Source organism: Thermobia domestica, chromosome 8 (genome assembly GCF_964235325.1).
Source record: "Thermobia domestica chromosome 8, izTheDome1.hap1.1, whole genome shotgun sequence".
Lineage (NCBI taxonomy): Eukaryota > Metazoa > Arthropoda > Insecta > Zygentoma > Lepismatidae > Thermobia > Thermobia domestica.
This window is the reverse complement of record NC_137461.1, coordinates 83,460,253-83,485,939: the sequence shown is the minus strand read 5'-3', so window position 1 is coordinate 83,485,939 and position 25,687 is coordinate 83,460,253. Positions and strand designations below refer to the sequence as shown.

General features: G+C 32.4%; 1 protein-coding gene across 2 annotated transcripts in view; it reads left to right on the top strand.

Annotated features, from left to right (window-relative positions):
* The window catches only part of Rph (Rabphilin), a 689,315-nt gene extending 666,572 nt beyond the window's left edge, over positions 1-22,743 (top strand). For both annotated transcript variants that reach the window (XM_081768658.1, XM_081768656.1), the window contains exons 13-17: positions 9,728-9,866; positions 11,278-11,387; positions 17,327-17,490; positions 20,393-20,568; positions 20,861-22,743. In XM_081768658.1, the coding sequence (XP_081624784.1) occupies positions 9,728-9,866; positions 11,278-11,387; positions 17,327-17,490; positions 20,393-20,568; positions 20,861-20,985 (714 nt within the window). In that variant the 3' untranslated portion in view covers positions 20,986-22,743. The remainder of the gene's footprint in view (positions 1-9,727; positions 9,867-11,277; positions 11,388-17,326; positions 17,491-20,392; positions 20,569-20,860) is intronic.
* The last annotated feature ends 2,944 nt before the right edge of the window (positions 22,744-25,687 follow it).

Here is a 25,687-nt window from a genome sequence, read left to right as displayed (position 1 = left end):
GAGTTCACACCAGACCTGTACACGCATGCCACCTAATTCCCGTAAATTTCGGGGAGGGGGGCGATGCGCTCTGAAGTCACGTTCAATCACATCTGAGATTTGTTCGACCGGGTTCAGATCCGGCGAGCTAGTGGGCCAGCACATCAACTGGAACTCGCCATTGTGTTTCGCGAACCACTCAATCACACTCCTGTCCTTGTGACATGGTGCATTATCTTGTTGACGAGTCAATTTTTCCATAGGGATAGGTCGTTACCACGATTCTTACAAAATATTATAAAGTTTCCTTTCTATGGCATCTGAGCACTTGAGGTATACTTTTAGTTGTTTCTCTACATTAAATTTGAACTATTTGGATAAAATGATTACTACTAAGGATAACACGGTGAAAGGTAATAAGTACAGTATTTAACTTTTAAAAAAATCTTCGATTTTTCTTTTCTTTTCTTTTTTTTTTAAATTTCAAGCCAATGGCTGCAACTTTAAAAATTGAAGCGTCGATTTGATGTTTCTTATATGGGGCATTCCATGTGAAATCAACCAATGAAATGACAAAATCTGACCTGACGATCTTAGATTTTTGTAAAAATTGGTGCACAGCTTTATTACAGTGAGAAATGATAAAATCCCAAATATTACTTCTCTCCTCCCGAAGGCGTCCCCATACAGGATGATCAAAAACTGTGAAAAAGGGCATTGTGTTTCAGTTACAGTGATTATTAAAAATTGTCATAGAATGGTTAATATGTGCACTAGAGACATGAAACAAACAGCATTGGAAAGCTTAAAGATTGCTCTACAAGTTGCACTATATTGGAAAACCTGTACAATAAAAAATAACACTAAAAATTCAAATTAATATTTGAATTTTGAATTTCGCACAGAAATGTCTCTGTGAATTTGTTCAAAATTGTCCAGATTATAGTCTCATATGTGCATTAAAACATCACAAAGTTGCATTTTGGGCACTCAGTGGGATCCGATTCAAAATTCAACATAAACCAAAAATTGCAAGATATTGACAATGTGAATATCTGGGTTCAGATCGATAACCATTTGCCTCTAGCTATTTACCTGCAGCATCAAAGGAATTTAAATTCAACTTCATTTGTTTCTTGATGTATTTATTTGAATTTACTCAATTATCCAGCTTTCGAGTTATGTATTTATTTGAATTTACTCAATTATCCAGCTTTCGAGTTATTTAGAGAAGTATTACGTTTCCGAACAGTACTCAATACAGGTCATTATTCTTGTTAGTCAGTATGGATGTTTCTAAATTTATATTGGCTATATTAATACATGTTATTTTCATTCCTTTGTTTTAGAATTGCTGTTACAGAACTTGTTATGAAAGGGAGGGATATACTTCCCTCGCATTCTCAATATATGTATCAAATACTATGAAACATAGTGACACTGTTCAGAATCTCTTCACACACACTATCAGCACAAACAATTAGTCAATAAATTATTTTTCCTATTTCAATTATGCACTTCCACATGTCTGTAACAGCAATCCTGAAACAAAGGAATGAAAATAACATGTATCAATGTTAAGAAAATCCATACTAACAAGAATAATGATCTGTAGTGAGTACTGTTCGGAAACGTGATAACTGTCTAAATAACTCGAAAGGTGGATAATTGTATAAAATCAAATGAATACATCAAGAAACAAATTAAGTTGAATATAAATTCCTTTCATGCTGCAGGTATGATAAATAGCTACAGGCAAATGGTTATCGATCAGAACCCAGATATTCACTTGGTCAATATCTTGCAATTTTTGGTTTATGTTGAATTTTGAATCGCATCCCATTGAGCGTCCAAAATGCAACTTCGTGATGTTTTAGTACACATATGAGACTACAATCTGGACAATTTTGAACAAACTCACAGGGACATTTCTGTGCGAAATTCAAAACTCAACTATAATTTGAATTTTTGAAGTGTTATTTTTTATTGTACAGTTTTTTTTAAATATAACATATCTTGTAGAACAACCTTTAAGCTTTCCAACGCTATTTGTTTCATGCCTCTAGTGCATATATTAACCATTTTATGACAATTTTAATAATCACTGTAACTAAAACAATGCCCTTTTCGCAATTTTTGATCGCCCTGTATGAGGACACTTTCAGGAGGAGAGAAGTAATATTTGGGATTTTTTTTATCTCCCACTGTAGTAAAGCTGTGCACCAATTTTTACAAAAATCTGAGATGTCAAGTCTGATGACTGGGTGATCTGACATGGAATGCCCCATATGTTATAGTAACTCGGCAAAAATGAGTACTAAGAATAACATGATTTTGGAAAAAAAAAAAGTTTTATCAATAGACCCTATTTTACAGCCTGAATAGTATATACCAACTATTCAGGTACATACTATTATATTCAGGTAAATATAATTATTATAAGTTGTGCTGTATATTATTCTGAGGAGTTCAGAGAAATGATTCAGAATTAAAATACTAAATAATACTGTAATTCAAAATACTTTGGGGGAAAGTGCTTCCAAGGTGCGAAATAATGACAAGGAAGTGGGGGGAGAAAGAAGAGCAAATACTACTACAACAACAACAACAACAACAACAACAACAACTACTACTACTACTACTACTACTACTACTACTACTACTACTACTACTACTACTAATAATAATAATAATAATAATAATAATAATAATAATAATAATAATAATAACTTTATTTTAAGTGCTATGAACAGCTCATAAGCAATCACTAGCACTATGTTACAAGCATTATATAATCATTTTAAACAGACCAGAAATTATATAACGTAAAATGACTATTAGAGCAGGTTAAAGCCTTTGTCAGAAGATTAATATATTAAAATTATAAGGTTCAAACTGATATATAAAACAAAAAATAAAAGAAAGCTGTCAGTCTCAAAATATACGATTAAAAGAACTATGCAAATTAAAGTCTTATTTAACTACCATTTGAAATAATGAAACAACCTTACTTAAAATTTGACCTTGACATGCAAAAATCTCTTTCACTTATTGTCATATTTTAACGCAAAAGACTGGTTCTTTGAGTAAAAGATTACAACATAAAAATACGCTGAATATACACAATAACAATAAAATAAAGATAAGCAGCTAGAACCCTTGTCATAAAGTTAAAACAGTTTAATTTTGTAAGAAATGCTCTGATATTTATCCTAACATTTGTTCATTTTAAATTGTAAGACATTGTCATCCTTCTTAGTATTTCACGTTTTAAGTTTAATGCAACCAATGTCGATTGATTCCTAACACTATAAGTCGGCACTCTTATTCCTATATTTTCTAAGCAATATTATATTCCTACTATATTTATTTTCCAACACCATTTGAATGAATAATTTATCAGTAACTTTCCTCCTTTCCGATAGTTCTTGAAGCCCCCAAAATGTTAACCAATATCCGTATTCATGTGCATAGTAATCTTTTTTCATTTTATAACACAGTAGCCTTACGAAACATTTCTGTACAGCTTCGATTTTGTTAACAAGTGTGTTGGATAGACTATTCCAGACAACTGAACCAAATTCTAATTTAGATCTAACAAGTGTCTTATACAAGTATACATACGAACTACCATTTATAAAATCAGGCCATTGATAAAATATAAAACCTATTTTTTTTTCTTGCTGATTGCACAACGTCATTTGTGTGATTAGCAAATTTTAATTGTCTGTCATACAAAATACCAAGATCTTTAATTTGCTGAACTTTGTCTATTGTTACTCCATTGATTTTATACTTGCTAACAAAATATTGAGTTTTATTAGTGAATGTCATATGTTTAGTTTTCTCAGAGTTGATCATTAATAAATTATTTTCACACCAATGATTTACTGTATCTAAATCTTTCTGCAGCAGATAATTATCATACTCGTTATTAACTACTCTAAAAAGCTTTATGTCATCTGCGTATAAAAGTATTTTTGAGTATTCGAATAATAATAATAATAATAATAATAATAATAATAATAATAATAATAATAATAATAATAATAATAATAATAATAATAATAATAATAATATCAGCTCTTCGCAGTGGTAGGTTCAATTTGAGCATTTATTATTATTATTATTATTATTATTATTATTATTATTATTATTATTATTATTAAACTAAATAATACACTGAAACCTCTCAAAACGGACATCGGTGGAACACGATTGTCCGTAAATGAGAAGTGTCCCTAAAAGGGAGGGCTCTCTCTCATAACACCACACCGCACATATTTATGGCATGGAAGGATAAGAAAGTTTGTCCTCTTTCCACTATGTCCACTACTGAGAGAAACCTTTTAAGAGAGGTTTCATTGTATTAGGAATTAACCATAACTATTTTACCCAGTAATTATATATGAATTGATTACATACGAATTATTGTAATTATTTTGCAAAATTCTGCCATTATTTCAATCTATTCACCCCCAGCAAGTTTTAGTAGATGATTTTTTTTTTCAAAATATTAATTGAGGAAAAATTCCCTCGTCCCATGCTGAAATCACATTCGTTTAGCAATTAATACTGTACATAGCTGCAATTTCATTATTTTAATATTCTAACCCTGTTGTTAACGTTAATTGTTGTAATATTATTTGATCTCTTAATCTCCGCTCCTGCCTCTTCCTGGCTACGTTATTGGCTCTGAATATCTTTCATAAGAAAATTATGCATTGATTTAATTGTTTTCCAGAAATCCAGTTTTCAATTTACAAATATTTTCTATCTTTCTGTTTTGTCTTTTTTAATGTAATTTTAATAATCCGTTCAATGAATTTACGTGAATAAAAATATACTTTACAAAAATATTAAGCTAGCGCCAAATGCGTTCCTGCATAACACTAGACTCAGTCTAAAATATATATAATTCTTACCTCGATCGATCTCTTCATTTCTAAAAACGTTTTGAGTACACCATTCTAATTTCCGTCCGTTGATACACCACTTGCAGAGTAGCACTTACCAACTGAATCTGGTATAGGCTTATTACTATATTGTCACATTTTTCCTTATTGAGGAGGAGGTAGGTGAATGACCGCTCAAGACGTTGCCAATTTCAGTCATCTGCATCTGTCCATCAATATCTTTTCTCGGAAACGACCGCGGAACCCAGGAGGGTAGGTATGTAGGTATGAGCGGGTATATTTTGTCAATTGTTTTGATCGAAACTGAGGTCATGTGGTTCTTGAAGCCGTACATGAGAACGAGGTCGCTTCGTATTTTGAAGTGAAATAAATAAATAAGAATATTACCTTCTTTCCTAAACGCTAAGCCTTTTTTTAACTTGATGTAATAAATAAGCTATATGATACTGATTGATACAATTGGATTTGGGGGAGTAGTCCTTTTCCATCCACGGGTGTGTGTAAAGAAATTTGGAGGGGTGTTAGGGGGTGTAGATTACTCCCTGGTACGTGCTGTACGAAAATCTTCTTTGACACAATAGATGACTCGCAAAGGAAAGAGGGAATGAGAAATTCTTCCTCGGCATTCTTTCATTTGTCAAAAACCCTTGACCCAAGCTTTCTGTGATACATACATTCTTCCTTCTTCCCCTCTGCACCCTTTCCATAGCTTGCGAAAAGTGTTGTTTCCTCCAGATTATTAATTTACAAATAATTTTACTGAATTGCCACATGAGGTACGTGATAAAAGAAAATCTGGCGAGTGAGATGCGGCTGGTACAACCCCGCCCACATTTTTAACAAACTGGGTGCATTGAACTTATGCTGTGGTTCGTGAGCATCGGGGCGAAGATGCTTGCACCTGACTATTTCTTTATCTAGTTCCGAATGCGAGTCTTGAAGAAGTTGGAAAGAAATACTTTGAATCATATTCCAGAACACAGCCACACTTGTTAGTTGGTGTTAGTGGACAGTAGTGTACTTTTGAAACAAGGACATCGTGTTTATCGGGAGTTTATGTGTATGTGTATGTGAATTCCACATAATGGATCGGTGGCTAAAATCAGGTTCGCTAAAACGCGGAAGAGAAACTAGTGACACTATAGAAGGAGAAAACTAGGAAACTGTGTAAATTCAAATGAAATTACGCAATTGTTTTGATACATATTTAGAGATGGGATTTACTGTAGTTGAGGCAAACGGTGTTGTTCAAAAACCGCAGTGTGTTGTCTGTGGCGAAGTGTTATCGAATGAAACCATCGAAACTGCAAAGACATGTCGAAAGTAAACATTCTGGGCTGGTTAGAAAACCGGTTGAGTATTTTAGAAACAAGCTAACAGAACTTAGTGCTTCGAAAAAGATACTTAAGGACATTTCCTCTGGATAAAATAATGAAAAAACAGTGTTGGTTTCTTATGAAGTAACTTTATTAATTGCGAAAAAAGGACTATCTCACACAATTAGTGAAGAGTTGATTCTTCCAGCTGCCAAAATGAGTTTACTTTAATTTCATTATCTAACAATACCATTAATAGAAGAATCGAAGAAATGGCTGGAAATGTACAGGACATGTTAATAGCACGAGTGATGGACAGTGAAAACTTCACTTTGCAACTGGAGGAGGAGGAAACTTCACTTTGCAGTTTCAGATAAACCAAATTTATTAGTTTTTGTCAGATATGAACACGACAGTACCATACAAGAAAACCTTCTGTTCTCTAAACAGCTTCCGCTTCACACAACGGCAGAAGCTATGTTCGAAATTCTCAATTCTTTTATGATGGAGAATCACAATGAATGGTCACGTTGTGTTGACATGAGCACAGACAATGTTCGAGCAATGACTGGCAGACAAAAAGGACTGATAGTACGCATTGAATCGGTTGCTCCGTTGTCGAAATGGACTCACTGTAGTATCCACAGAGAAGCATTAGCTTCACGTGATATGCCATACAAAATGAAAAGTATTTTGGACGATGCAGTGAAAATTGTAAATTATATCAAGTCTCGTCCTCTTAACTCTCGATTATTCAATGCACTGTGCAATGAAATGGGTAGTGACCAACAACACATCTTTTTTCTTACATTCCGAAATTCGATGGTTATCTCGTGGAAGAGTCTTGACCCGTCTTTTCGACTTCCGCAATGTAGTGAGGTTATTTGTTTTAAACTCCAAATTTGAATTGAGTTGGCGTCTGAACAATTTCACTTGGCTCTCAATTCTATCATATATGTCAGATATTTTCAGCTTTTTAAACTCCCTAAATACAAGCCTTCAAGGCAAAAGTGTTACTATATTTATGGTTCAAGTCAAGATTGAAGCAACAATCAAGAAACTAAACGTTTGGTCCCGCTGCCTAGACAAAAAAGAAAATGATTTTTTCTCTTCCCTTAGCTATTTCTTGTTAACAACTGAAGAAGATCTTCCTTCTGATGTTTTTATGAACATGAAACAAGATTTAGAAACCATGGCCTTAAAATTCAGGGTATATTTCCCATTAAACAAAGAGAAACTGGAGTGGGTAAAAAATCCTTTCCTAGAGACGAGAAATGAGTTGTCAAACAACGAAGATCAGTTGTTGGAACTTTCGGGTGACTCCGTATTCATCCTCCATACTGACTGATTTCTGGTTGCATGCGCGATTAGTGTATTCCGAAATCTCGAAAAGGGCGCTACGATGTTTAATGCCGCTTGCCACGACATATCTTTGTGAATCAACGTTTTCTGCTCTTTCTTATCTGAAGAATAAATACAGAAGTAGACTTGATGCTGAGGCGGATCTTCCCTTGAAAGTTTCTTCGTTTGATCCTGACATTTCTAAGCTAGTGGCTGAAAGACAACACCAACCATCACATTGATTGAAGTTGTGTACTTCAGTAAATCATACACTTATTATCATGTTAACTTATTGAAGTTAATATATTTTATTTTTTTTAAAGAAAAATACTTTTTTCTGTGCCTGATGGGTAGGGTATTGTTCTTTAGTTTTGTTTACAAACTGGATTTATTTATATATTTGCAATATCTTAGTCCGGCCCCAGGTTTGAAACCCAGGGGCCACCCGATTACGGAGTAGGCATCTTACTACTCTAACATGATTATAACACACACACACACACACACACACACACATATATATATATATATATCAACATGGGGAAAATATAAACACTATCCGTATATATTGCAAGGGGTCCTTTACATGTATTGTATACTCCAAAGGGGGGTCGCAGTGTGGTTGGGAAAGGCTGGTAGAGCACTTATTTTCTGGTTCCGTGGCTCAATCATATGGGGTCCCTGTTTCAATCATAGGTAATGTGAGTTTGTGGCGGATAACATCGTGTGCATGTATTTTCTCGAGGTTCTCCCGTTTCACAGATTCTCATTCCGTCAATTTCTCATTCATTTTCACTAATCATCCGCTTCCTTTAGCATATAAGACATAACTATGCAATGCGAAACTGAAATATTTCATTTATTTTTTTCTAGTATCTTTAATTTGAGGTTGTGTTATTTGTATCCTTGTCCAACAACGAGCTTATGAAGGATGAGACCTATGATTAATATAGGCTCCATACCACCAGAGCTTGAATCTCATACAGTTAGCGGGTGCACGGACTATCCTACTAGCTCAGTCCTCACAGTATACGTACGTTGTTTTCCGCCATACTGTTACATCTTCAAAAAAAAACAAAAAAAACTGAACTACAAGTCCACGCCGATGGCCGATGCTACTTAGCCAGTTAGTAAGATACAGAAATTTCAGCTCGCTACTCCCCTAAGTTGGATTTTACTAGACCTTAAAGGTGTTAGTTCAGATCTCATGTCTGAAGGGTTCTCAACATACTGGAAATGATCTGCCAGTCATACTGAATAATGGTTATTGCGAGAAAAATATATAAGATATGAGTAGTAACACTGGTATATATTCTTCCATCGCTGCTTAATTCTTAAAAAATGAAAATCTGTGATTGGTTGATCTCGTTACTGCAGTCAGACAAAAATGAGTGAGTACTTTGAATACTTATCTGCCCTATTCATTCTTGTTTCTCCTCAAAAACACTTATCATCAGCCATCCTTCAGGGGTATTAAAGACTAAGCCTTATATAGATTAATTGGATTTCAGTTTAATGTCCCGTCCAATACCGAGGCTATATGAGACATAGACCTATAGCTTAACGTGAGATTCCAGCTACGTGAGTTTCCCACCGGGAATTGAGTCCGGGTCTGTCACAACGAAGACACATATGCTATCCATTAGCCACGAGGGAGTTCAAGATTTATATAGAATCAGATATACCAATAATGATATAGTATAAAACCAACTGTACAACGGTATGTCAGAGGTACTTGTCATAATTGGATAAAATCCTATTTACAAAATAGACAAGTTTGTACATAAACATCAGACATTCGCTACAACATCATAATTTGATTTATTTTGTTAATGAAATGAAAACATTATTACAATTCATTAAAATAAATAAATAAAGTGCGTATCACTGTAATTTTGGTAATAATTTACACACTGACTCAATGTATCGTATTAATAAAAGTGAATACTCATGATACAGTTTGTGCATTATAATTTGTCTTGTTAAAAAGACGCATAATCCTTATGTTTTTCTTATCTAATCAAAAATTTTGAATCAAGTTTTCTATCTTTTAAGAACCACTTTAAAGTTACAAATTAATACCCCCGCAACTTGTTTCAGAAGGAACTATATTTTCAGAGAATTTTACGTTACATTGCAATGTTTTAAACTTATTATGAATTCTGCTCTTTTCAGTCGAATAAGCTAGAATCGAACAAACTTAGAAGTAAAACTGTTCATAAAACAAGGAACCCGGAATTCAATGAGACGTTAACTTATTATGGAGTTACAGAGACAGACCTCGCAAGAAAAACGCTTCAAATCGTACTGCTTGGTAAGTAAACCTGTCTTGTCTTTTTCATCTCATTTCAAGTGCTTTAGGTTCTATAACTCGAATATTTTAGTAAAATTTTAAATTACTCTATACAAACTTACAAGAAAGTGATAGTGAAAAATACAGACTCACTCAAATATGTGTCTGTATTTATATTTTAGAGCTATAGGGTGAGACTGAAACAACGTAAAAGTTTTGTGTTATTATTATGGTGGAGAGAACTTTAAGTCAATAACTTATAATGTGTAAATCATAAACAAAAATTTCGATAAGTATTCGCATACGATTCATTTCAAGTTGTTTTTGTTCATTCAACAAGGAAGAATACTAGAATGTCATTTATCTTTTGTATGCTTATTGTATAACAGCTTGTCAAATCACAAATATAGAAACTGTATATACATCACTTTATATGTAACGTTTAACACTTTCTACTACATAATGCTGATACATAATTTTCTCACTCTAACTGACAATTTACTAGTAATATCAAGATTTCGGATTTGGACATGGAGAGCCGTAAATTTCTATGCTACGACCACGAAGAATATCTATTCTTCCGCCATATAGACACTGAGGATGTCGAAACTTCAGTGTAAGTTTCAGGAGAGTTTTAAGAGAGTGACCAGCTGGAAGCAATGTTAGACAAGCTGAGTCTTACGGGCAGTGATTGGGCCAGAAGACCTAAAATTCATCCAAATCCATGGAGGAATCATGCTCAGATTCGAAAAGAAGGAAGTCACCAATTCATCAACAGAAAGGTTAAGGAAAGAGAGATTTATGTGTTATCATATAATTTAACAGATACACCAATACATTTAACAGTTTACTTAAAGACATTAAATTCAAGTATCATAAAGGAACTCGATTAATGTTTTATTTATCTAGCAGTTTAATTAAGAAGATGCTCTACCCCCCAGTATTTGGTAGAAAATGCATTCTTGAAGGATGTAACCTCTCGCTAAAGTATAAACTATATAGTCCCCAAAATAGCATCCTTTAAGCCTTTGCAGCATTATGAATAGCCATACGTATATTGCTTTTCTTTCTTACTAGCACCCATTTTACAATTTGTAAAGTGTGAATTACGCTAAGAATGGCTTACTTCACGAATCCGTACTTCTACATTCCAGAACTGAAACATCTGAAACCATATTGGTGTATAAACAAACAAACAAACAAAAAAAGTTATTGCGATTTGACACATGCTTTCTTCCAAAATATTAAAATAAAGCTTTCTAATAGATTAAAAACTAGCTCAAAATGATGTTTTCCAGATGGTATAAATATCTACCGTCTTTCCTACTCAAAGCACAAATTTTACCATGTAAAACTTGTGTTCATTGGTAATGATAGCTATTCGAACAACAATGATAATATATAACGCCACCATTTACTTTTCTTATTCTAGATGATGACAAATATGGCCATGATTTTATCGGAGAAGCCCAGGTTTCGTTGTCGAAACTGAGGCCTCAACAAACAAAACATTTCAATGTTTATCTAGAAAAGCAATTTTCGGTAAGTACTTGAAATACACAAAATCAAATTAACGATCTTTATTTAATTTCAGTTGGCATAGAACAAACGAAATTTTCATGTTCATATTTAAGAAAATTGAGTTGTCTTGAAAACATATAGCTCATTCTATTCTTTATAATACTCGAAGATACGAGGTGTGATCAAAAAATAGGGTGACTAATTTTATTAGTAATAAAGTAAAAAGCTTATATGGAATCTGATTTAATCTCCTTCAAAGTACTGTCCTTGGCTAGCAATACACTTATCCCAACGTTGAATCAATGACTGGAAGCATTTCTAGAAGGTTTCTTTTAGAAAGTTGTTCAGCTGCTCTGTCGTGGCCCTCGCAATGTCAGGTATGGTGTCGAAAGGTTTTTCCTTTAAGAGCGGTTTTAATATTTGGGAAAAGCCAGAAGTCGCATAGTGCTATATCTGGAGAGCACAGCAAATGTGGACAGAGAAATATTTTTCGACCAAAAATTCACGGATCAAACGCAAGGTGTAGCTTGGCACTTTTTTAAAAAGAAGGAAACCATTTGCCCGTTTAATCGGCTGTTAAAATGCTTTTCATGGACCCATACGAGATGTTTACTTCTTCGCAAAGCTCTCAAATAGTCATTCGCCTGTTTGAGCAAATCATTTGTGTCAGTTTTTGACGTTCTCATCAGTTTTTAACGTTGAAGGACGTTTCGATCGTTGTTCGTTTTCAATCGACTTCTTCCCGCTTTTTGAATTGCTCATGGCACTTGTAAACAGTTTTCAATACCACCAGTTCATCGCTATACACTCATTTTAACATCCCGTGAGCTTCTTTCACACTTTTTTGCAGTTTAGAACAAAATTTAATGTTGGCGTGCGACAGACATTTTTAGCACATCCTCACTCTTCTGAGTCTGGAAGCCAACTAACATGTCCCAACTCGTTCAAACTCAACACTGATTGTGCCGAAGTTTTAGGCTACCGAGCTTACTAGTTGAAATGGGTACAACATCGATAGATGGCACTGTGCAACCATATTCACCGTACTTTGTGCTTACATCTTGTATATCACAGTTACCCCGTGACTATGTAGTTAGTTCATGAGTCCTCGACGCGGAAGACCCGAGAACAATTCTCAGCGGGAGCTCATGTGGTTTGGATCCCACGTTAACCCGAGGCACGTCTAGTATAGCCTCACTGCTAAAAGAGACCTCAATTCAACCAACCAATCAATCAATCCGAAAATATATCGTTATAGAAATTTTAAATGAAACGATCTACCTATTACTTATTAAGTCAATACAGTAAATTGATGAATCTATATTATAAAATTGAAAGTGACTATGTTTGTGACTCTTAATGTCTTGAACCGCCCGACCGATCTCGATCAAATGTTTAACGTAGATGCGGTTCTGGCCTGGGAGTGTTTTTAGCTATTTACTTTGACCGTACAACTTAGGGGAGGGGGAGGAGGGGAACATAGAAAAATAAATAAAACTTAATAACTCTTGAACCACTCAACTGAACTTGATCAAATCTTCAATGCAGATGAGTTTTGGGACTTGGTGGATTTTTTTCGTTTCACACTGACAGAGCAACATAGGGAAGGGGTGGAGGGGGAGATATACGAAAATCAATAAATATAAAAATAAAAGTGACTATGTTGGTGAATTAATTACTTTTGAACCACCCGATCGATCTCAATCAAATTTGCAACATATATGAAGTTCAACCCCGGGAAGTTTTTTATCACTTCATTTTGACAGTAAATCTTAGAGGAGGGGGAGGGGAGGAGGGGAAATATATGAAAATGAATAAAACTAAATCACTCTTGAACCACCCTACCGATCTCGATCAAACTTTCAACATAGATAAGGTTCGGGCCTGGGATGTTTTTTTCATTTCACTTTTACAGTGGAACTAGTGAAAGGGGAGGGATATATATATATATATATATATATATATATATATATATATATATATATATATATATATATATAGATAGATAGATAGATAGATAGATAGATAGATAGATAGATAGATATAGATATAGATATAGATATATATATAAAGAATAAAAATGAAAGTGACCGTCTTTGTGACTTCATCACGCTTTAACCACAGGGCCGATCTTAATCAAATTTTCAATATGGATTAAGTTCGGAGCTGGGGTGGTTTTTATCATATTAGTTTGACGGTAGACCTTAGAGGAAGGGGGAGGGAAGTGGACAGATATATAAAAATAAATAAAACTTAATAACTCTTGAACCACCCAACCGATCCCGATCAAATTTTCAACATAGATGACGTTCGGGCTTGGAATATTTTTTATCATTTAACTTTGACGGTGCAATGTAGGGGAGGGGGAGGCGGATATATATATATATATATATATATATATATATATATATATATATATATATATATATATATATATATAAATGAAAGTGACTTCACTCTTCAACCACCTTACCGATCTCGATTGAATTTTCAACATAGATGAGGTTCGGGCCTGGGATGGTATTTATCTATTCACTTAGACGTTAGAACTTAGGGGAGGAGGTAGGAGGGGGAGATATGTAAAAATAAATAAAACAATAACTCTTGAACCACGGGACCGATCTCGATTAAATTTTCAACCTAAATGAAGTTCGAACATGAGATGATTTTTGTCATATCACTTTGACGATGTAACTTAAAGGAGGGGAAAGGCATTTACAAATGATCAAAAATGACCAATATTAGTGTCGAATCTATAGTTTATGAGGTCGCTGAGATGAACAGTAACACTTCTGATGCCATTTAAATCCAAATTCAGCCCTGCAAAAATTGTGGGAGGGAAGGGATATATATATATATATATATATATATATATATAATCAAAATGACCAATATCAAGGAGCGCTTTAATAATAGTAAAAAGTGACTGACTAACGAAACATATTACTATTTTTAGTTAATTGAACCCAACGAAGCGGGTAATTGATACTAGTAACTAATATAAGTGTTTTTTCTTCCTATTTTCAATATAAGTTATACAAGTCAGATCCTAGTAATGAGTCTGGTTTATGTACATAGGATGGACCAGTTATCTTGAAACTAATTGATAATAATCGCTGAAGTTTTGCACTATGTAAATATGACAGGAGAAATCGTTCGAAAAACTGCAGTATCACCAGATTAACAATATTACCAATGAAACATAAAGTTGTATCTAATGAAATGACAGTGGTGGGAGATTAGTTTGAATTTATCATAATTGGGCGGAAAGTGTATCGACGTATCGTCATTCGGTTCCTACCATGACATTATTATAGGTGTGACACTAGAAATCATAACCCGTTATTTATTTATTTATTTTATTTTATTTTGCCTGTTTTGACTTACAATAAGGAGAGTATCTCCTATAAGTTCTACAGTTGTCATATGTATATAAATGCAAATGGTAATTGCAACTTATTACACCATTTCTAGTACAAAATTATAAACAAGCATCACATATTAAATTTGTTACATCATTACATCATATTCATACATCGTTATAATTTGCAAATTCCTGAACTGAATAATATGTTTTAGAAAGTAACAGAGTACGAATTTTGTTTTGGGTATTAAAACTTACCTCTTTATAATGTGATGGTAACATATTATAAAGTCTCGTACAATTTAAATATTTTTTTTTTTTTTTTTTTGTTTTGGTATTTGGAGTAATTTTGTTGTACTACGTAAATGTCGTTTAATTTCCGCGTGTTGTATGCATGAATATCTCTTGTTTGTATAAACATCTGTTTGTTTTGTTTCACGAAGTGTATAGATTTATATATGTATAGGCTTGGAAGGGTTAAATTTTTTTGTGATTTAAATATTTGTTCTTTTATTTAGTCTGAATATTATTCGTAGTATTTTCTTTTGTATTCGAAATGTTTCCTGACTGCATGCGGCTGACCCCCAAAAAATAATTTCAAAACTGAGGAGTGATTGAACTTTTGCATAGTATATCGATAATAAACTATTTTGTGAAACTGTATCACGTAACCTAAAGAACGCAAAACATAAAGTAGCATTTTTTTTATTTAATGTTTTAACATGGGTTTGCCAAGACAAATCATCATCGATGTAAACACCAAGTAATTTTGTTGCATTAGAATACTCAATTTGTTTTCCATTAATGTTTAGCGAAGGGAAGGATGGATCATTTCCTGGAAAACGAAAGTTTATTGCGACTGTTTTATCTGTATTTAGGAGAAGGTTATTATGAAACTGAAGCACTTTTATTTTACTTTTATAATAGTTACTGACATTATCATAATTGCCCTGATAATCTGAAAGTAATATCTTGCTGCTGTTTTACCAGTCAGAGGAAAAGAGAAAGAGGGGAAAAAGAAACACATGCCATATTTACTCTAAAATAAGCGCCTCCTTTTTTTTCAAAATGTTTAGCCTAAAATTCTTGAAAGCGCTTATAATCATTTACGCCGAAGAGGAGCAGGGAGCCACCCCCTAGCTCACGAAAACAACTTAAATTTCTTAAGATTTTCTTAATACAAAAAAAAAAACAAACAAACAAACGTAATATAGCAACCAAGGAGATGCCCCCTAGAAAATTTCTTCGGGCGCCCGTGCTTATAATAGCATAGTTGCTATTTAATTGTTGGTTTTCCTTTAGGTTGCTTTATTGTTGTTGATTTTAGATTTATTTTTACAATAAATGTACACAGTTTATACTAATAATTTTACAACGAGAACCACTATACAAAAATTAAGGTTAAACAAGAGCCACATACCGCTAGAATGGAGAATGAAAACGACTCGAAAATATTTACGACGCAAAGTTCTAACTTTTCAGTTCATAATACTGCATGTGTAAGTCCAAGCTTGTATTTTTCAGAATGGATAAAAGTACTACCAGTCTTCTCTGAAGTCATATACGGATGCTTAGATCAGTATACTAAACGGATTCTCAAAAAAGACATTAAATTTTTAGAGGGTCCTTATATTCGAGTAAATATGATATCCATTTAAACCAAAAATAACTCCCGTGCAATCTTGGCTTTTAGAAACACTTGTGACCAATTTCCAGGTTGTACATGCAAAGAGATAGAAGCTCTCTGAAAGGGTTTGTTGTAAGGGTATAAATATATAAATTCAAACAAAGTAATATTTAATCAGCGATCATATCACCGAAAGAACAGTAAAAATCAAACCACGGCGTTTTGAGAACCAATATCAAAGAATTAAAATGAGAGTGAAAGAGGTATATTATAACGTCAAGAGAAATAATCAACAGAAGGAACCCAAAGAACTAGAACAACTTAATGCCATTTTACATGATTTGTGTTTTGGATGCCTTGTAAATCTGCAATGAGAACAGACAATATTACATTGCCTACAGAATCCAGAAAGTCGATGAATAAAATAGCTAACTCCGGAGAAGTAAATTAGAGTTGGTCTGTTCTACTCTGGTGGAGTATGTACAAGAAAAAGTAATTATTAATGAAGAATCAGTTGACAAATACAACATGCAGAACGTACTACAATAATTATATATTTTTATTCCTTATTTTAGTTAATTATTGTCTTACCCCTTATATTTACCAAGTCGTTTCCAGAGTTTTATTTTCCTTCACAACACGTTCATTTTCGATCTGATAACTCTCTTACGTAACTATGGAAGCCAATAGTGTTAGATATAATGTTTCATGGTTACTGGTATTTTCCTTAATGCTTTTTCTGATAATTATTTTACCTCTTATTAAATGTCAATAGAAGCACTTATTTAATATATTTCTGTACATAATAGCGTTTCTAGTTATTTCTGCTAATTTAATCCGAATATAATTTGCATAACTGGTAAATAATATATTATTGTGGCTTAATGAAAAAATTTTAAGGCACGCTTGAGCTATATTCCAGAACATTATGAATTAACCATGTTATTATGATTCTTTATTTTTATTCAGACTGACCATGACCAAACATTTTGGGCAGATGATTGGGTAAGGGGCCAAATTCTTATAACACTCTGCTATTCTACCCAGAGGAGAACTCTAATTGTTGGGATTGTACGTTGTGTCAATTTGCTAGCAATGGATAATAATGGATTTTCAGATCCTTTTGTTAAGCTGTAAGTATAAATATCTAGCCATACTATCAGACTGCCGAAATATAGTTTCGTTGGTTGATTTTAGGTAGATGGTTATATAGGATATCCACAAAGTAGTAAACCCATTTGTTTTGTTCATTACTAAAACAGCTTATATTAAAAACTTTTTAAACGCCTTATAGATATGAGAAATCTACAGATGGAGGATCATGTATGAAAAATTTACCATATGACTACAATTTGTCACGACAGTAGCGAATTCGGCAAACCACACTTTCCATTACATTAAATTATTTTATTTTATTTTATTTTAGAAACGTATATATTATTTCATAGCAGCTAACATCTGTTGTATTCCTGTATATAGTATTTATTGGGAAGCCCGAAAGAAAGAAATCAGAAGCTGTGAGATCTGACGATCTCGAAAGCCAGCTAATAGTGCCATTCGAAACATCACATGATATGGAAACATCTCTTGAAGTTATTCTACACTTTGTTTCTGTAGCTATTAGAAAATAATGAGGTCTGATTTAGACACGATGCAGCAACTTATCACACTGCAACCCCAAAACATGCTCATTATAACATATAAAGTGTTTTAGTAATAAATAAAGCAATCTACTTTTGGAACACCATATATAAATGCAACTTGACTTTTCAGCAATAGAAGAAAATAATATTGCGAAACTTCTAAGAAGAATGTTCTATATCTAAAATGTTGGAAGTTTTTGTATTAACGGAAAGTATTGGTATTTTCATTATAATAACCAATTTAACTCAGAAGTGCTGAAAATTTTAGTTAGATGTACAAGCTAAGTAATATTGGTGTAATTTGGTTTAAAACTATCTATTAAAAGGAACGTTATCTACCATACCACCCTCATTAAATTAATAAAACATCTATTTTCAATAAGCATTTATTTTTTAAAAATATGTACAGTCTGCAGCAAAAAACCTGCAACATGAGCATGTAAGTTTATTGTGAAACTACGCCTAACAGCGCAGGGAATCAACATAACGTCTAAGTGGCACGAATCACGCTAGGAAAAACCTCGGCGTCCTCCGCTGCACACTTATTTTGGAGCAAAAGACTTCGTCATTTCACAATGAACTTGCAAGTTTTTTTGCTGCGGACTGTGCATGTGTACTAAGCGGAAAATACCATTTATGAAGCAATGTAAGCCTACTTTTCGTATGTAAAAAGTAATACGCCTTATATTATAAAAAGTAATATAATATGCTCAATTGTACCAATGTAATAAAAAAATACTTGGAAACACTAATCTGAGGATCTATCCTAAATTTATAAAATTCGTCAAAGAGAGAGATGAGTTCTCAATTACAAATTTTTTGTTGTATTTATAGTTTGTTTTCTATAAATATGTTTGCAGGATATACCTATTTCATAAAAAAAACTGTTTATTTAATGCAAAAAAAAAAAAATTGCATGCGTTTTCGTTTGTCGAAGCATACACCTCTCTGTGCAGATTGAGTTTAGTTAAGACGCCAGAAACATTTTAAATACATAATTATTACTATAACTCATTCCTTTCCTTTAATATGCCTACTTACTTACCGTCAGTATACCTATTGCTTAATAAGAAGTTATTCTAAGTTTTTTCACAAAAGTCTATTAACGTGAAATCACTAATGAACACGACCTACAGCACAAAGGGAAGCGTTTTTGCGTTGGGTGATATAGTCGAATTGTTGTAGCGTTAGTGACCTAGTGAACAGGATACGTTCCTGCTGTTCAGCCAGTACCTCAATTCTTTAATTCATAATTTCGTCATTAATTTCCTATCGACTATTTTAACTCATACATTACACAAGGCGGGAAGGGAGATAAAATTCTAAATAAGTAAATGAAAAAACACTAATGGCAGTATTGAAGTCATCAATTTTATTTATTTTGGTGCCACTTTAGTAGTAGATCCCATTCTTCATTACCTTGCTTGTTAAAAAGACATCATATCACATTATGAAGATTGCAAAAATGTGCAGAATTGAGACTGAAACTTTTACAAGACTATTATCGTTATTTATTTATTTATTTATTTATTTATTATTTTTTGGCACTTGTTCAAGTTCGTATTTAAAAAGACACCACGAAGAGTATGAAAAAAATGAATTGAAATCATAGGATCAGTTATTATAATCCGTGAAGATACAAGAATGTAACATTGTTGATTTAGCTTTTGGGATAAAACGAAATATGTTACGTTAATATACCCATAATTATATGACCTAAACAACTTGATACATACAGTATATTAAGTACGTAGTCACAGCTAACTTTGTAAAAATAATGATCGAAAGATCGATTACGCGGAAATCTGGTTTTCAATCAATTCAATGTCTGATTGCATATTATGTGATGTAAACGTCCTAATTTCTTCCAAGTTCACATTGTCCTTAAAAGCTAATCTTTCATCTAAAGCTGTTGATTCAACGGTGTAATGCAATCGTAGAAAAATTAATCGATTCTCATGCCCAAGATTAATTGTTTTTTGAGCGAAACTGGGTGTAAGATTGTCAATAAGTGCTGTAAAATTCAGGTGCTATTTCTAACAATAAAGATTGACATATTTCTTTCTTCAATTATTATTCAAATGCGAATAGTTTTTTTTTTTTTTTCTCTCTTCTGCTATTAGCTCGCAAAGAGTAGCAAAATCTAGCTAATATTGTCAAGAAATAAGGAATGCAAACAGTTTATAAATCAGAGAAATAAAGAGAAAATTTTAAATAATTACGGTACTTTGTTACATAACTTTAAAATATAAGTTTGTGCTTTTCAACAAAAAACGAAGCAATAATCTATCAGTAAATTCAGTCAATATGATGTTATTAAATTTATGCTAAAAGAATTATTGTATTTGCCTATTAAATAACAAAAGTTTAATATGTTATATTTATCTTTTAGACATTTGAAGCCTGATCCATGTCATAGGAAATATAAGACTTCTATCAAGTGGAAAAATCTCAATCCAGAATTTAATGAAGAATTTATGTTCGAGACAAAAGTATCTGATCTGGCTAGACAAATCCTCGAAATAACAGTATGGGATAAAGATTACGGAAAGAGCAATGATTACTTAGGTAATTGTTTGTTTCATACATGTATTGCAATCGTTATTTCTTACTCATCAGAGTTGGTAGGTATTTTAGATACACCAGTAATTTAGAGTTGTTACCTTTAATATATAATATTTCATTTTCTTTATTGTTGTTATCTATAATGTTTACATTGGCCAGTTAAGCACGAACAAATTAAAGAGTTTTCTGCATTTATGTTATAGTTAAATTCGAAAGTATGATTGCATTGTTTCACTTACGACTTTATAGTAAAGTTTCCTACCTAATATACATCTAGGTCTATTTCTCCCAATAGGAGGCTTGGAACTTGGCTGGAACTCCAAAGGCGAAAGACTGCAGCACTGGTTAGACATGATTAAGTATCCTGATCATAAGCATGAAAGGTGGCATTTTCTAGGAGATGAAGTGTTATCAGACTGAGGGCGGCAGAAACATGGCTTCCAGTTAAGGAGGTCGAAGTAATATCAAGCAGGGATGTTTTCAGGCTGGTCCTGGTTTTTATGTATGTATATACATATATATTTGTATATAAAGTTCATAATGGGAAGATAAATCCATTGAAAGTGTATGTTTTTTTTTCTAATATCCTGTGATAATTATAATAATTTAATGTTATTTTGTAAAATCTAGAAGAATCATAATGGCTGCTGTTTACGAGAAATGCACAAATATGCTAGTTATTCAAGACAAATTGTTTAGAATCTATAGTTTTTGTGCAATTATAACCGCTAGAACCAACACTATGAGTAATGTGATGAACCTAATCCATTGTATGTAAAAGAAAAATGAAATACTTCATCTTTCATAGTTCAGTGCACAACATTTATTTTTTTAAAAAAAATAGTCTCTGAGTTGTTGTCTCTTCAAAGCTATTTTAAAATTATATTCTAATAACAATTTTGGGTTTTAGACTTTGTTTTCTTCAACTTAAATTTCAAAGTTTGTTACAACTCAGGCACATGCATGCAGACTAGCAGATTCGAGAGAAGATAAACCTGATGACCTTGCTAGGTCGTACGCTAAATCTGCTTTATGCACAAGTTGTTGTCCATGCTGTGGCCACATTTTTTCAACAAATGCAAATATTAATTCATCGTAAACAACATAAATATTGTAATTGAGTGCATTTTGATTAGCCTGTAAATTAGCTTCTGTTGCTTTACAATTGTAGAGAATCTTAACTATGTTTTTACTTCGATAACACTTATAGCGATTACCATTTCACAAACAAATACGATATCATTGCTTAACAATGTATAGTCAACAACTAATAATGAATTACAAGATGCATTATATGAAAGAATTTTAGCTTTCCAGTAAGTCGCTACTTTCAATTAAATTTATCCAATTGATGTGCTAGTTACGTGCTGTTCCTTCTGTTGAGTCAAAAATACTACTCTGATCAATTATCATCTTAGTTCATATAAAGTGTTCAATGCACGTTTCCAGATAACAAAATTGCCACTGTATCTCACTGTTAAAAAAAATTATTCTTATGTTAATAAGGAAAAATTCTGAACAAACTGAAATTCTGTTCCCTGCATGAATCGTATACTATAATTTACCTTCATTTACATGTTTTACTTAATTTAATTATAGTTTAAAGTTATCAAAAACTTTCATACAGCATTCACATACTTGCTGGAAAAGTAATTTATTAATTTTTTTGAATATTTACTTTCGAAATGGTAATATCAAATCACTTACTTCTTCATTAGTATTATGTCTGATGAGAGTTTCTTTGATTCTTAAAACAGTAAGTAATGCACTGAACAAATTTGTAAGAATGTCTCTCCTCCTTAAAACTGTCATTTCAACTCAGATGATACTAAAACATGAAAATACCATTTATTAGCTATTCCCATTGAGCAAGTTAAATCTTACATTTGTATTTCAAAAGGAAATCCAATAGAAATAGTTTACATATATCTTTCCAAAAATCACTCAAACCAATAAAAAAAAGAAACTACACCTACTTTATGTACAATAAGTTGTTATGTTGTGTACTTTAACTTACCTCTAATGAACTAACGAAGAGGTACCTAAGTTGCTATCTTTCTTTGCGAAAAGACAATTATGTTAATCTTCTTTTATGGTCCAAAAATGAGTGGAATATATACAATGTTAAGTAGCATGTAAGTCTCAAATCCCAACTGTTAATATGGTTATTATTCTTCAAGTCGATTTACTATTTTACAAAATACTGCATATTCTAAAGACCATCAATCGGCATTTATACTCTAAAACTCCTTTATGGAATTATTCTTCGTTTCTAAGTACCAGCTGCTGCTTTGTTTAACTCTTTATGAAATTATTCTTCGTTTCTAAGTACCATCTACTTCCTTGTTTAACTCTTTATCAAATTATTCTTCGTTTCTAAGTACCATCTACTTCCTTGTTTAACTCCTTATCAAATTAATCTTCATTTCTAAGTACCATCTGCTTCCTAATTTAACTCTTTATCAAATTATTCTTCGTTTCTAAGTACCATCTGCTTCCTTGTTTCAACAATAAAATTGTCTGCTCATTGTTGATATTTTCATATTTATTTGACAATGATTTCAATCCTTAAAAATATAGTAAGTATGTAAGTTATATATGAATCCTTAAAAATATGTAAGATATATATGAACAAGTTATTTTAAGCACATAAATGTTCGAAGCACACATAAGCTTTTCATCATATGATCGTTATCATTAAACAAAAAGATATTAAAGAAAATGAATAAGTGACATTTTCACCTTCAGCAATTAAAGTGAATGTAGAAGTCCCCCCCCATGGCTAATAGATAAGACCACATTTTCCTGTCTTTCCACTGAATTTTATTCATAGCGACAACATTTACAACATTTGTCAAATTCAAGAATTAGATGTAGAAACTTTGCCCAAAGACAAACTGAATCAATAGACAAAGGATAACCCTTCAATCAAATTCAAGATATAAATGTTGAGATTTTCCCCAAAGACGAAAATTTGAACCAATAAACAGAGAATAATTTAGTCAAATTTAAGATATAGATTATGAAATTTGTTCGAAGACAAACTGAATCAATAAACAGAGGATAATTATCCATCTTTTTAATTTGACTGAAGGTCAAAATTTTGTTCAATCTGAAAAGCAAACACAACCAATGATTAACCCTTTAATGGGCAAGCAATGATAGCATTACCATTAAAATATATAGTTTGCTTTTATGGTTGAACCATGTATTCCTGACCATAATTTCGTAATTTTTAAAGTATTTTTGTACTTGTTACAAAATACAAGGTGTTTATTTCAAAGCAACATTGCCATAAAATAGGTCTTATGTGTAGCTACTGAGCAGCATTGCCCTATTATGCCCATCATAATAGTATATATCATAAGAATACTCTCAGTAATTACCAACAGTTTCGTTGAAATATTTACCTACAGAGCAAGAAACCACAAATAAAATAATAATAATAACTTTCGCGTAATGTAGGAGATAAAGCTTCTACAATACTAAATTTGTCTGTCCCGTGTTGACGAAAATTAGAAGTATCTAAAGAAGCGACCCGAAAATCATGTATATGAATATTGTATGAAAGTAATAATGCCAATTAAATGATCACTGAAGTTACAATTCGTTCGGATAACGCAATAGAATGCGATGTTCCTTGAGAGCAACACTGCCCACTAAAGGGTTAAAGATTTACCTATCATTTTTCTTTCTCCGTTTATTATTTAGGTAGTTTCAATTATTTAAAACATGTTATTGAGGTCTGAAATAAAACGCTAACTCTAGAATGAATAACACAAAAGAATTAGGAAGTGCACAAATTATTTTTTCTTATTTCTGCTTCAATTTGTCTTTGGGTAACATGGCAGAAACTCGCTCTTGAATTTGTGTTATAGTGAATAGTGTCTAAACAAAATGAAAAGTAAAACATGTGACCATTTCTTGGTAACTGGTGCTTGCTTATGCTCATCTTAACTTAATGATCACCATGTAATTACTCTGAACTTATTTAGAGTAACTCTATATTTAATAAAAGAATTGTATCCCTGGTGTTGCTAGCCATTTATTGTAAATCGAAAAAATAAACAAGTATAGATACTATACAGTATATGCCTATATTTTACAAACTAATAGCCCTTCGTGGCATATGTTGTTCAATCCAAGTGTCCTCTGTATAGAGTTATCAATGACGTATCTCAAATTGTTAAAAGTGTTGGGTTGTAGAAGTAGAGTTTAAATAAATCTTTGTTTAAATAGATCGTCCATATGTTCGTCTACGAATTGATAAAAGACATTTTGTTAAAGTAAATATAGTATATACTAGGTGCTGAAAAATGCCCCACCCAAAGTATACTATTGTGTAGATGACCTTAACATGTGCACAAAATTTTCAATACACACGAGACGAAAAATACTTCCTTTCAGAGGTACAATCAATCAAAAATGCGAAACAATAAACTTAAATGCCTCTGAAACTATCGATTCTAGATGTAACGCTTTTCTAATGTACTGAGGAATATTATTTGTTATATTCAATGAAATATGTTTAAGAACAGTGTAATAAAAATTTAAAAGATTATAAAGGAATTTCGTGTTTCATACGTTATTTGCAAGCACAAATAATGTTCTGACAGAGGGGAAAAGTTACAATAGAAAGGTATCATATCTATTGTAACCACGGTCCGTAAACTTTTCACAATCTTCATGTCCTGGTGGCTGTGTAACCAGTACGTAGAATCATTTATAATTTCTTCTGATATAGTTTGGTATACTTAGGTAACCTGGTAGGTGATACAGGATATGTACGTCGTGGACTTATATCTACTTCAGTATTACTATTTATTCACCATATTTATTTGTCTTATATTGTCCCACATTAATGTGTGATATAAAATAAATGTAATACAGTTAACTTTCTTTTCAACATGGCACTGATTTGTGAGGTTGCACAATATGTATTTTTTAGTAGGTTGTCACAGTTAATATTAAATCTAATAGCAGCACACAATCACATTATGTATCCCACAATTCCATTGTAAAGTATGTTGCTCACGCACTGCACAATTCCCAAAAATACTTCATTCATAAAACACGTAATGTTTTTGTATTGATTTGTCATATCGCTTTCTTTAGAACCCAT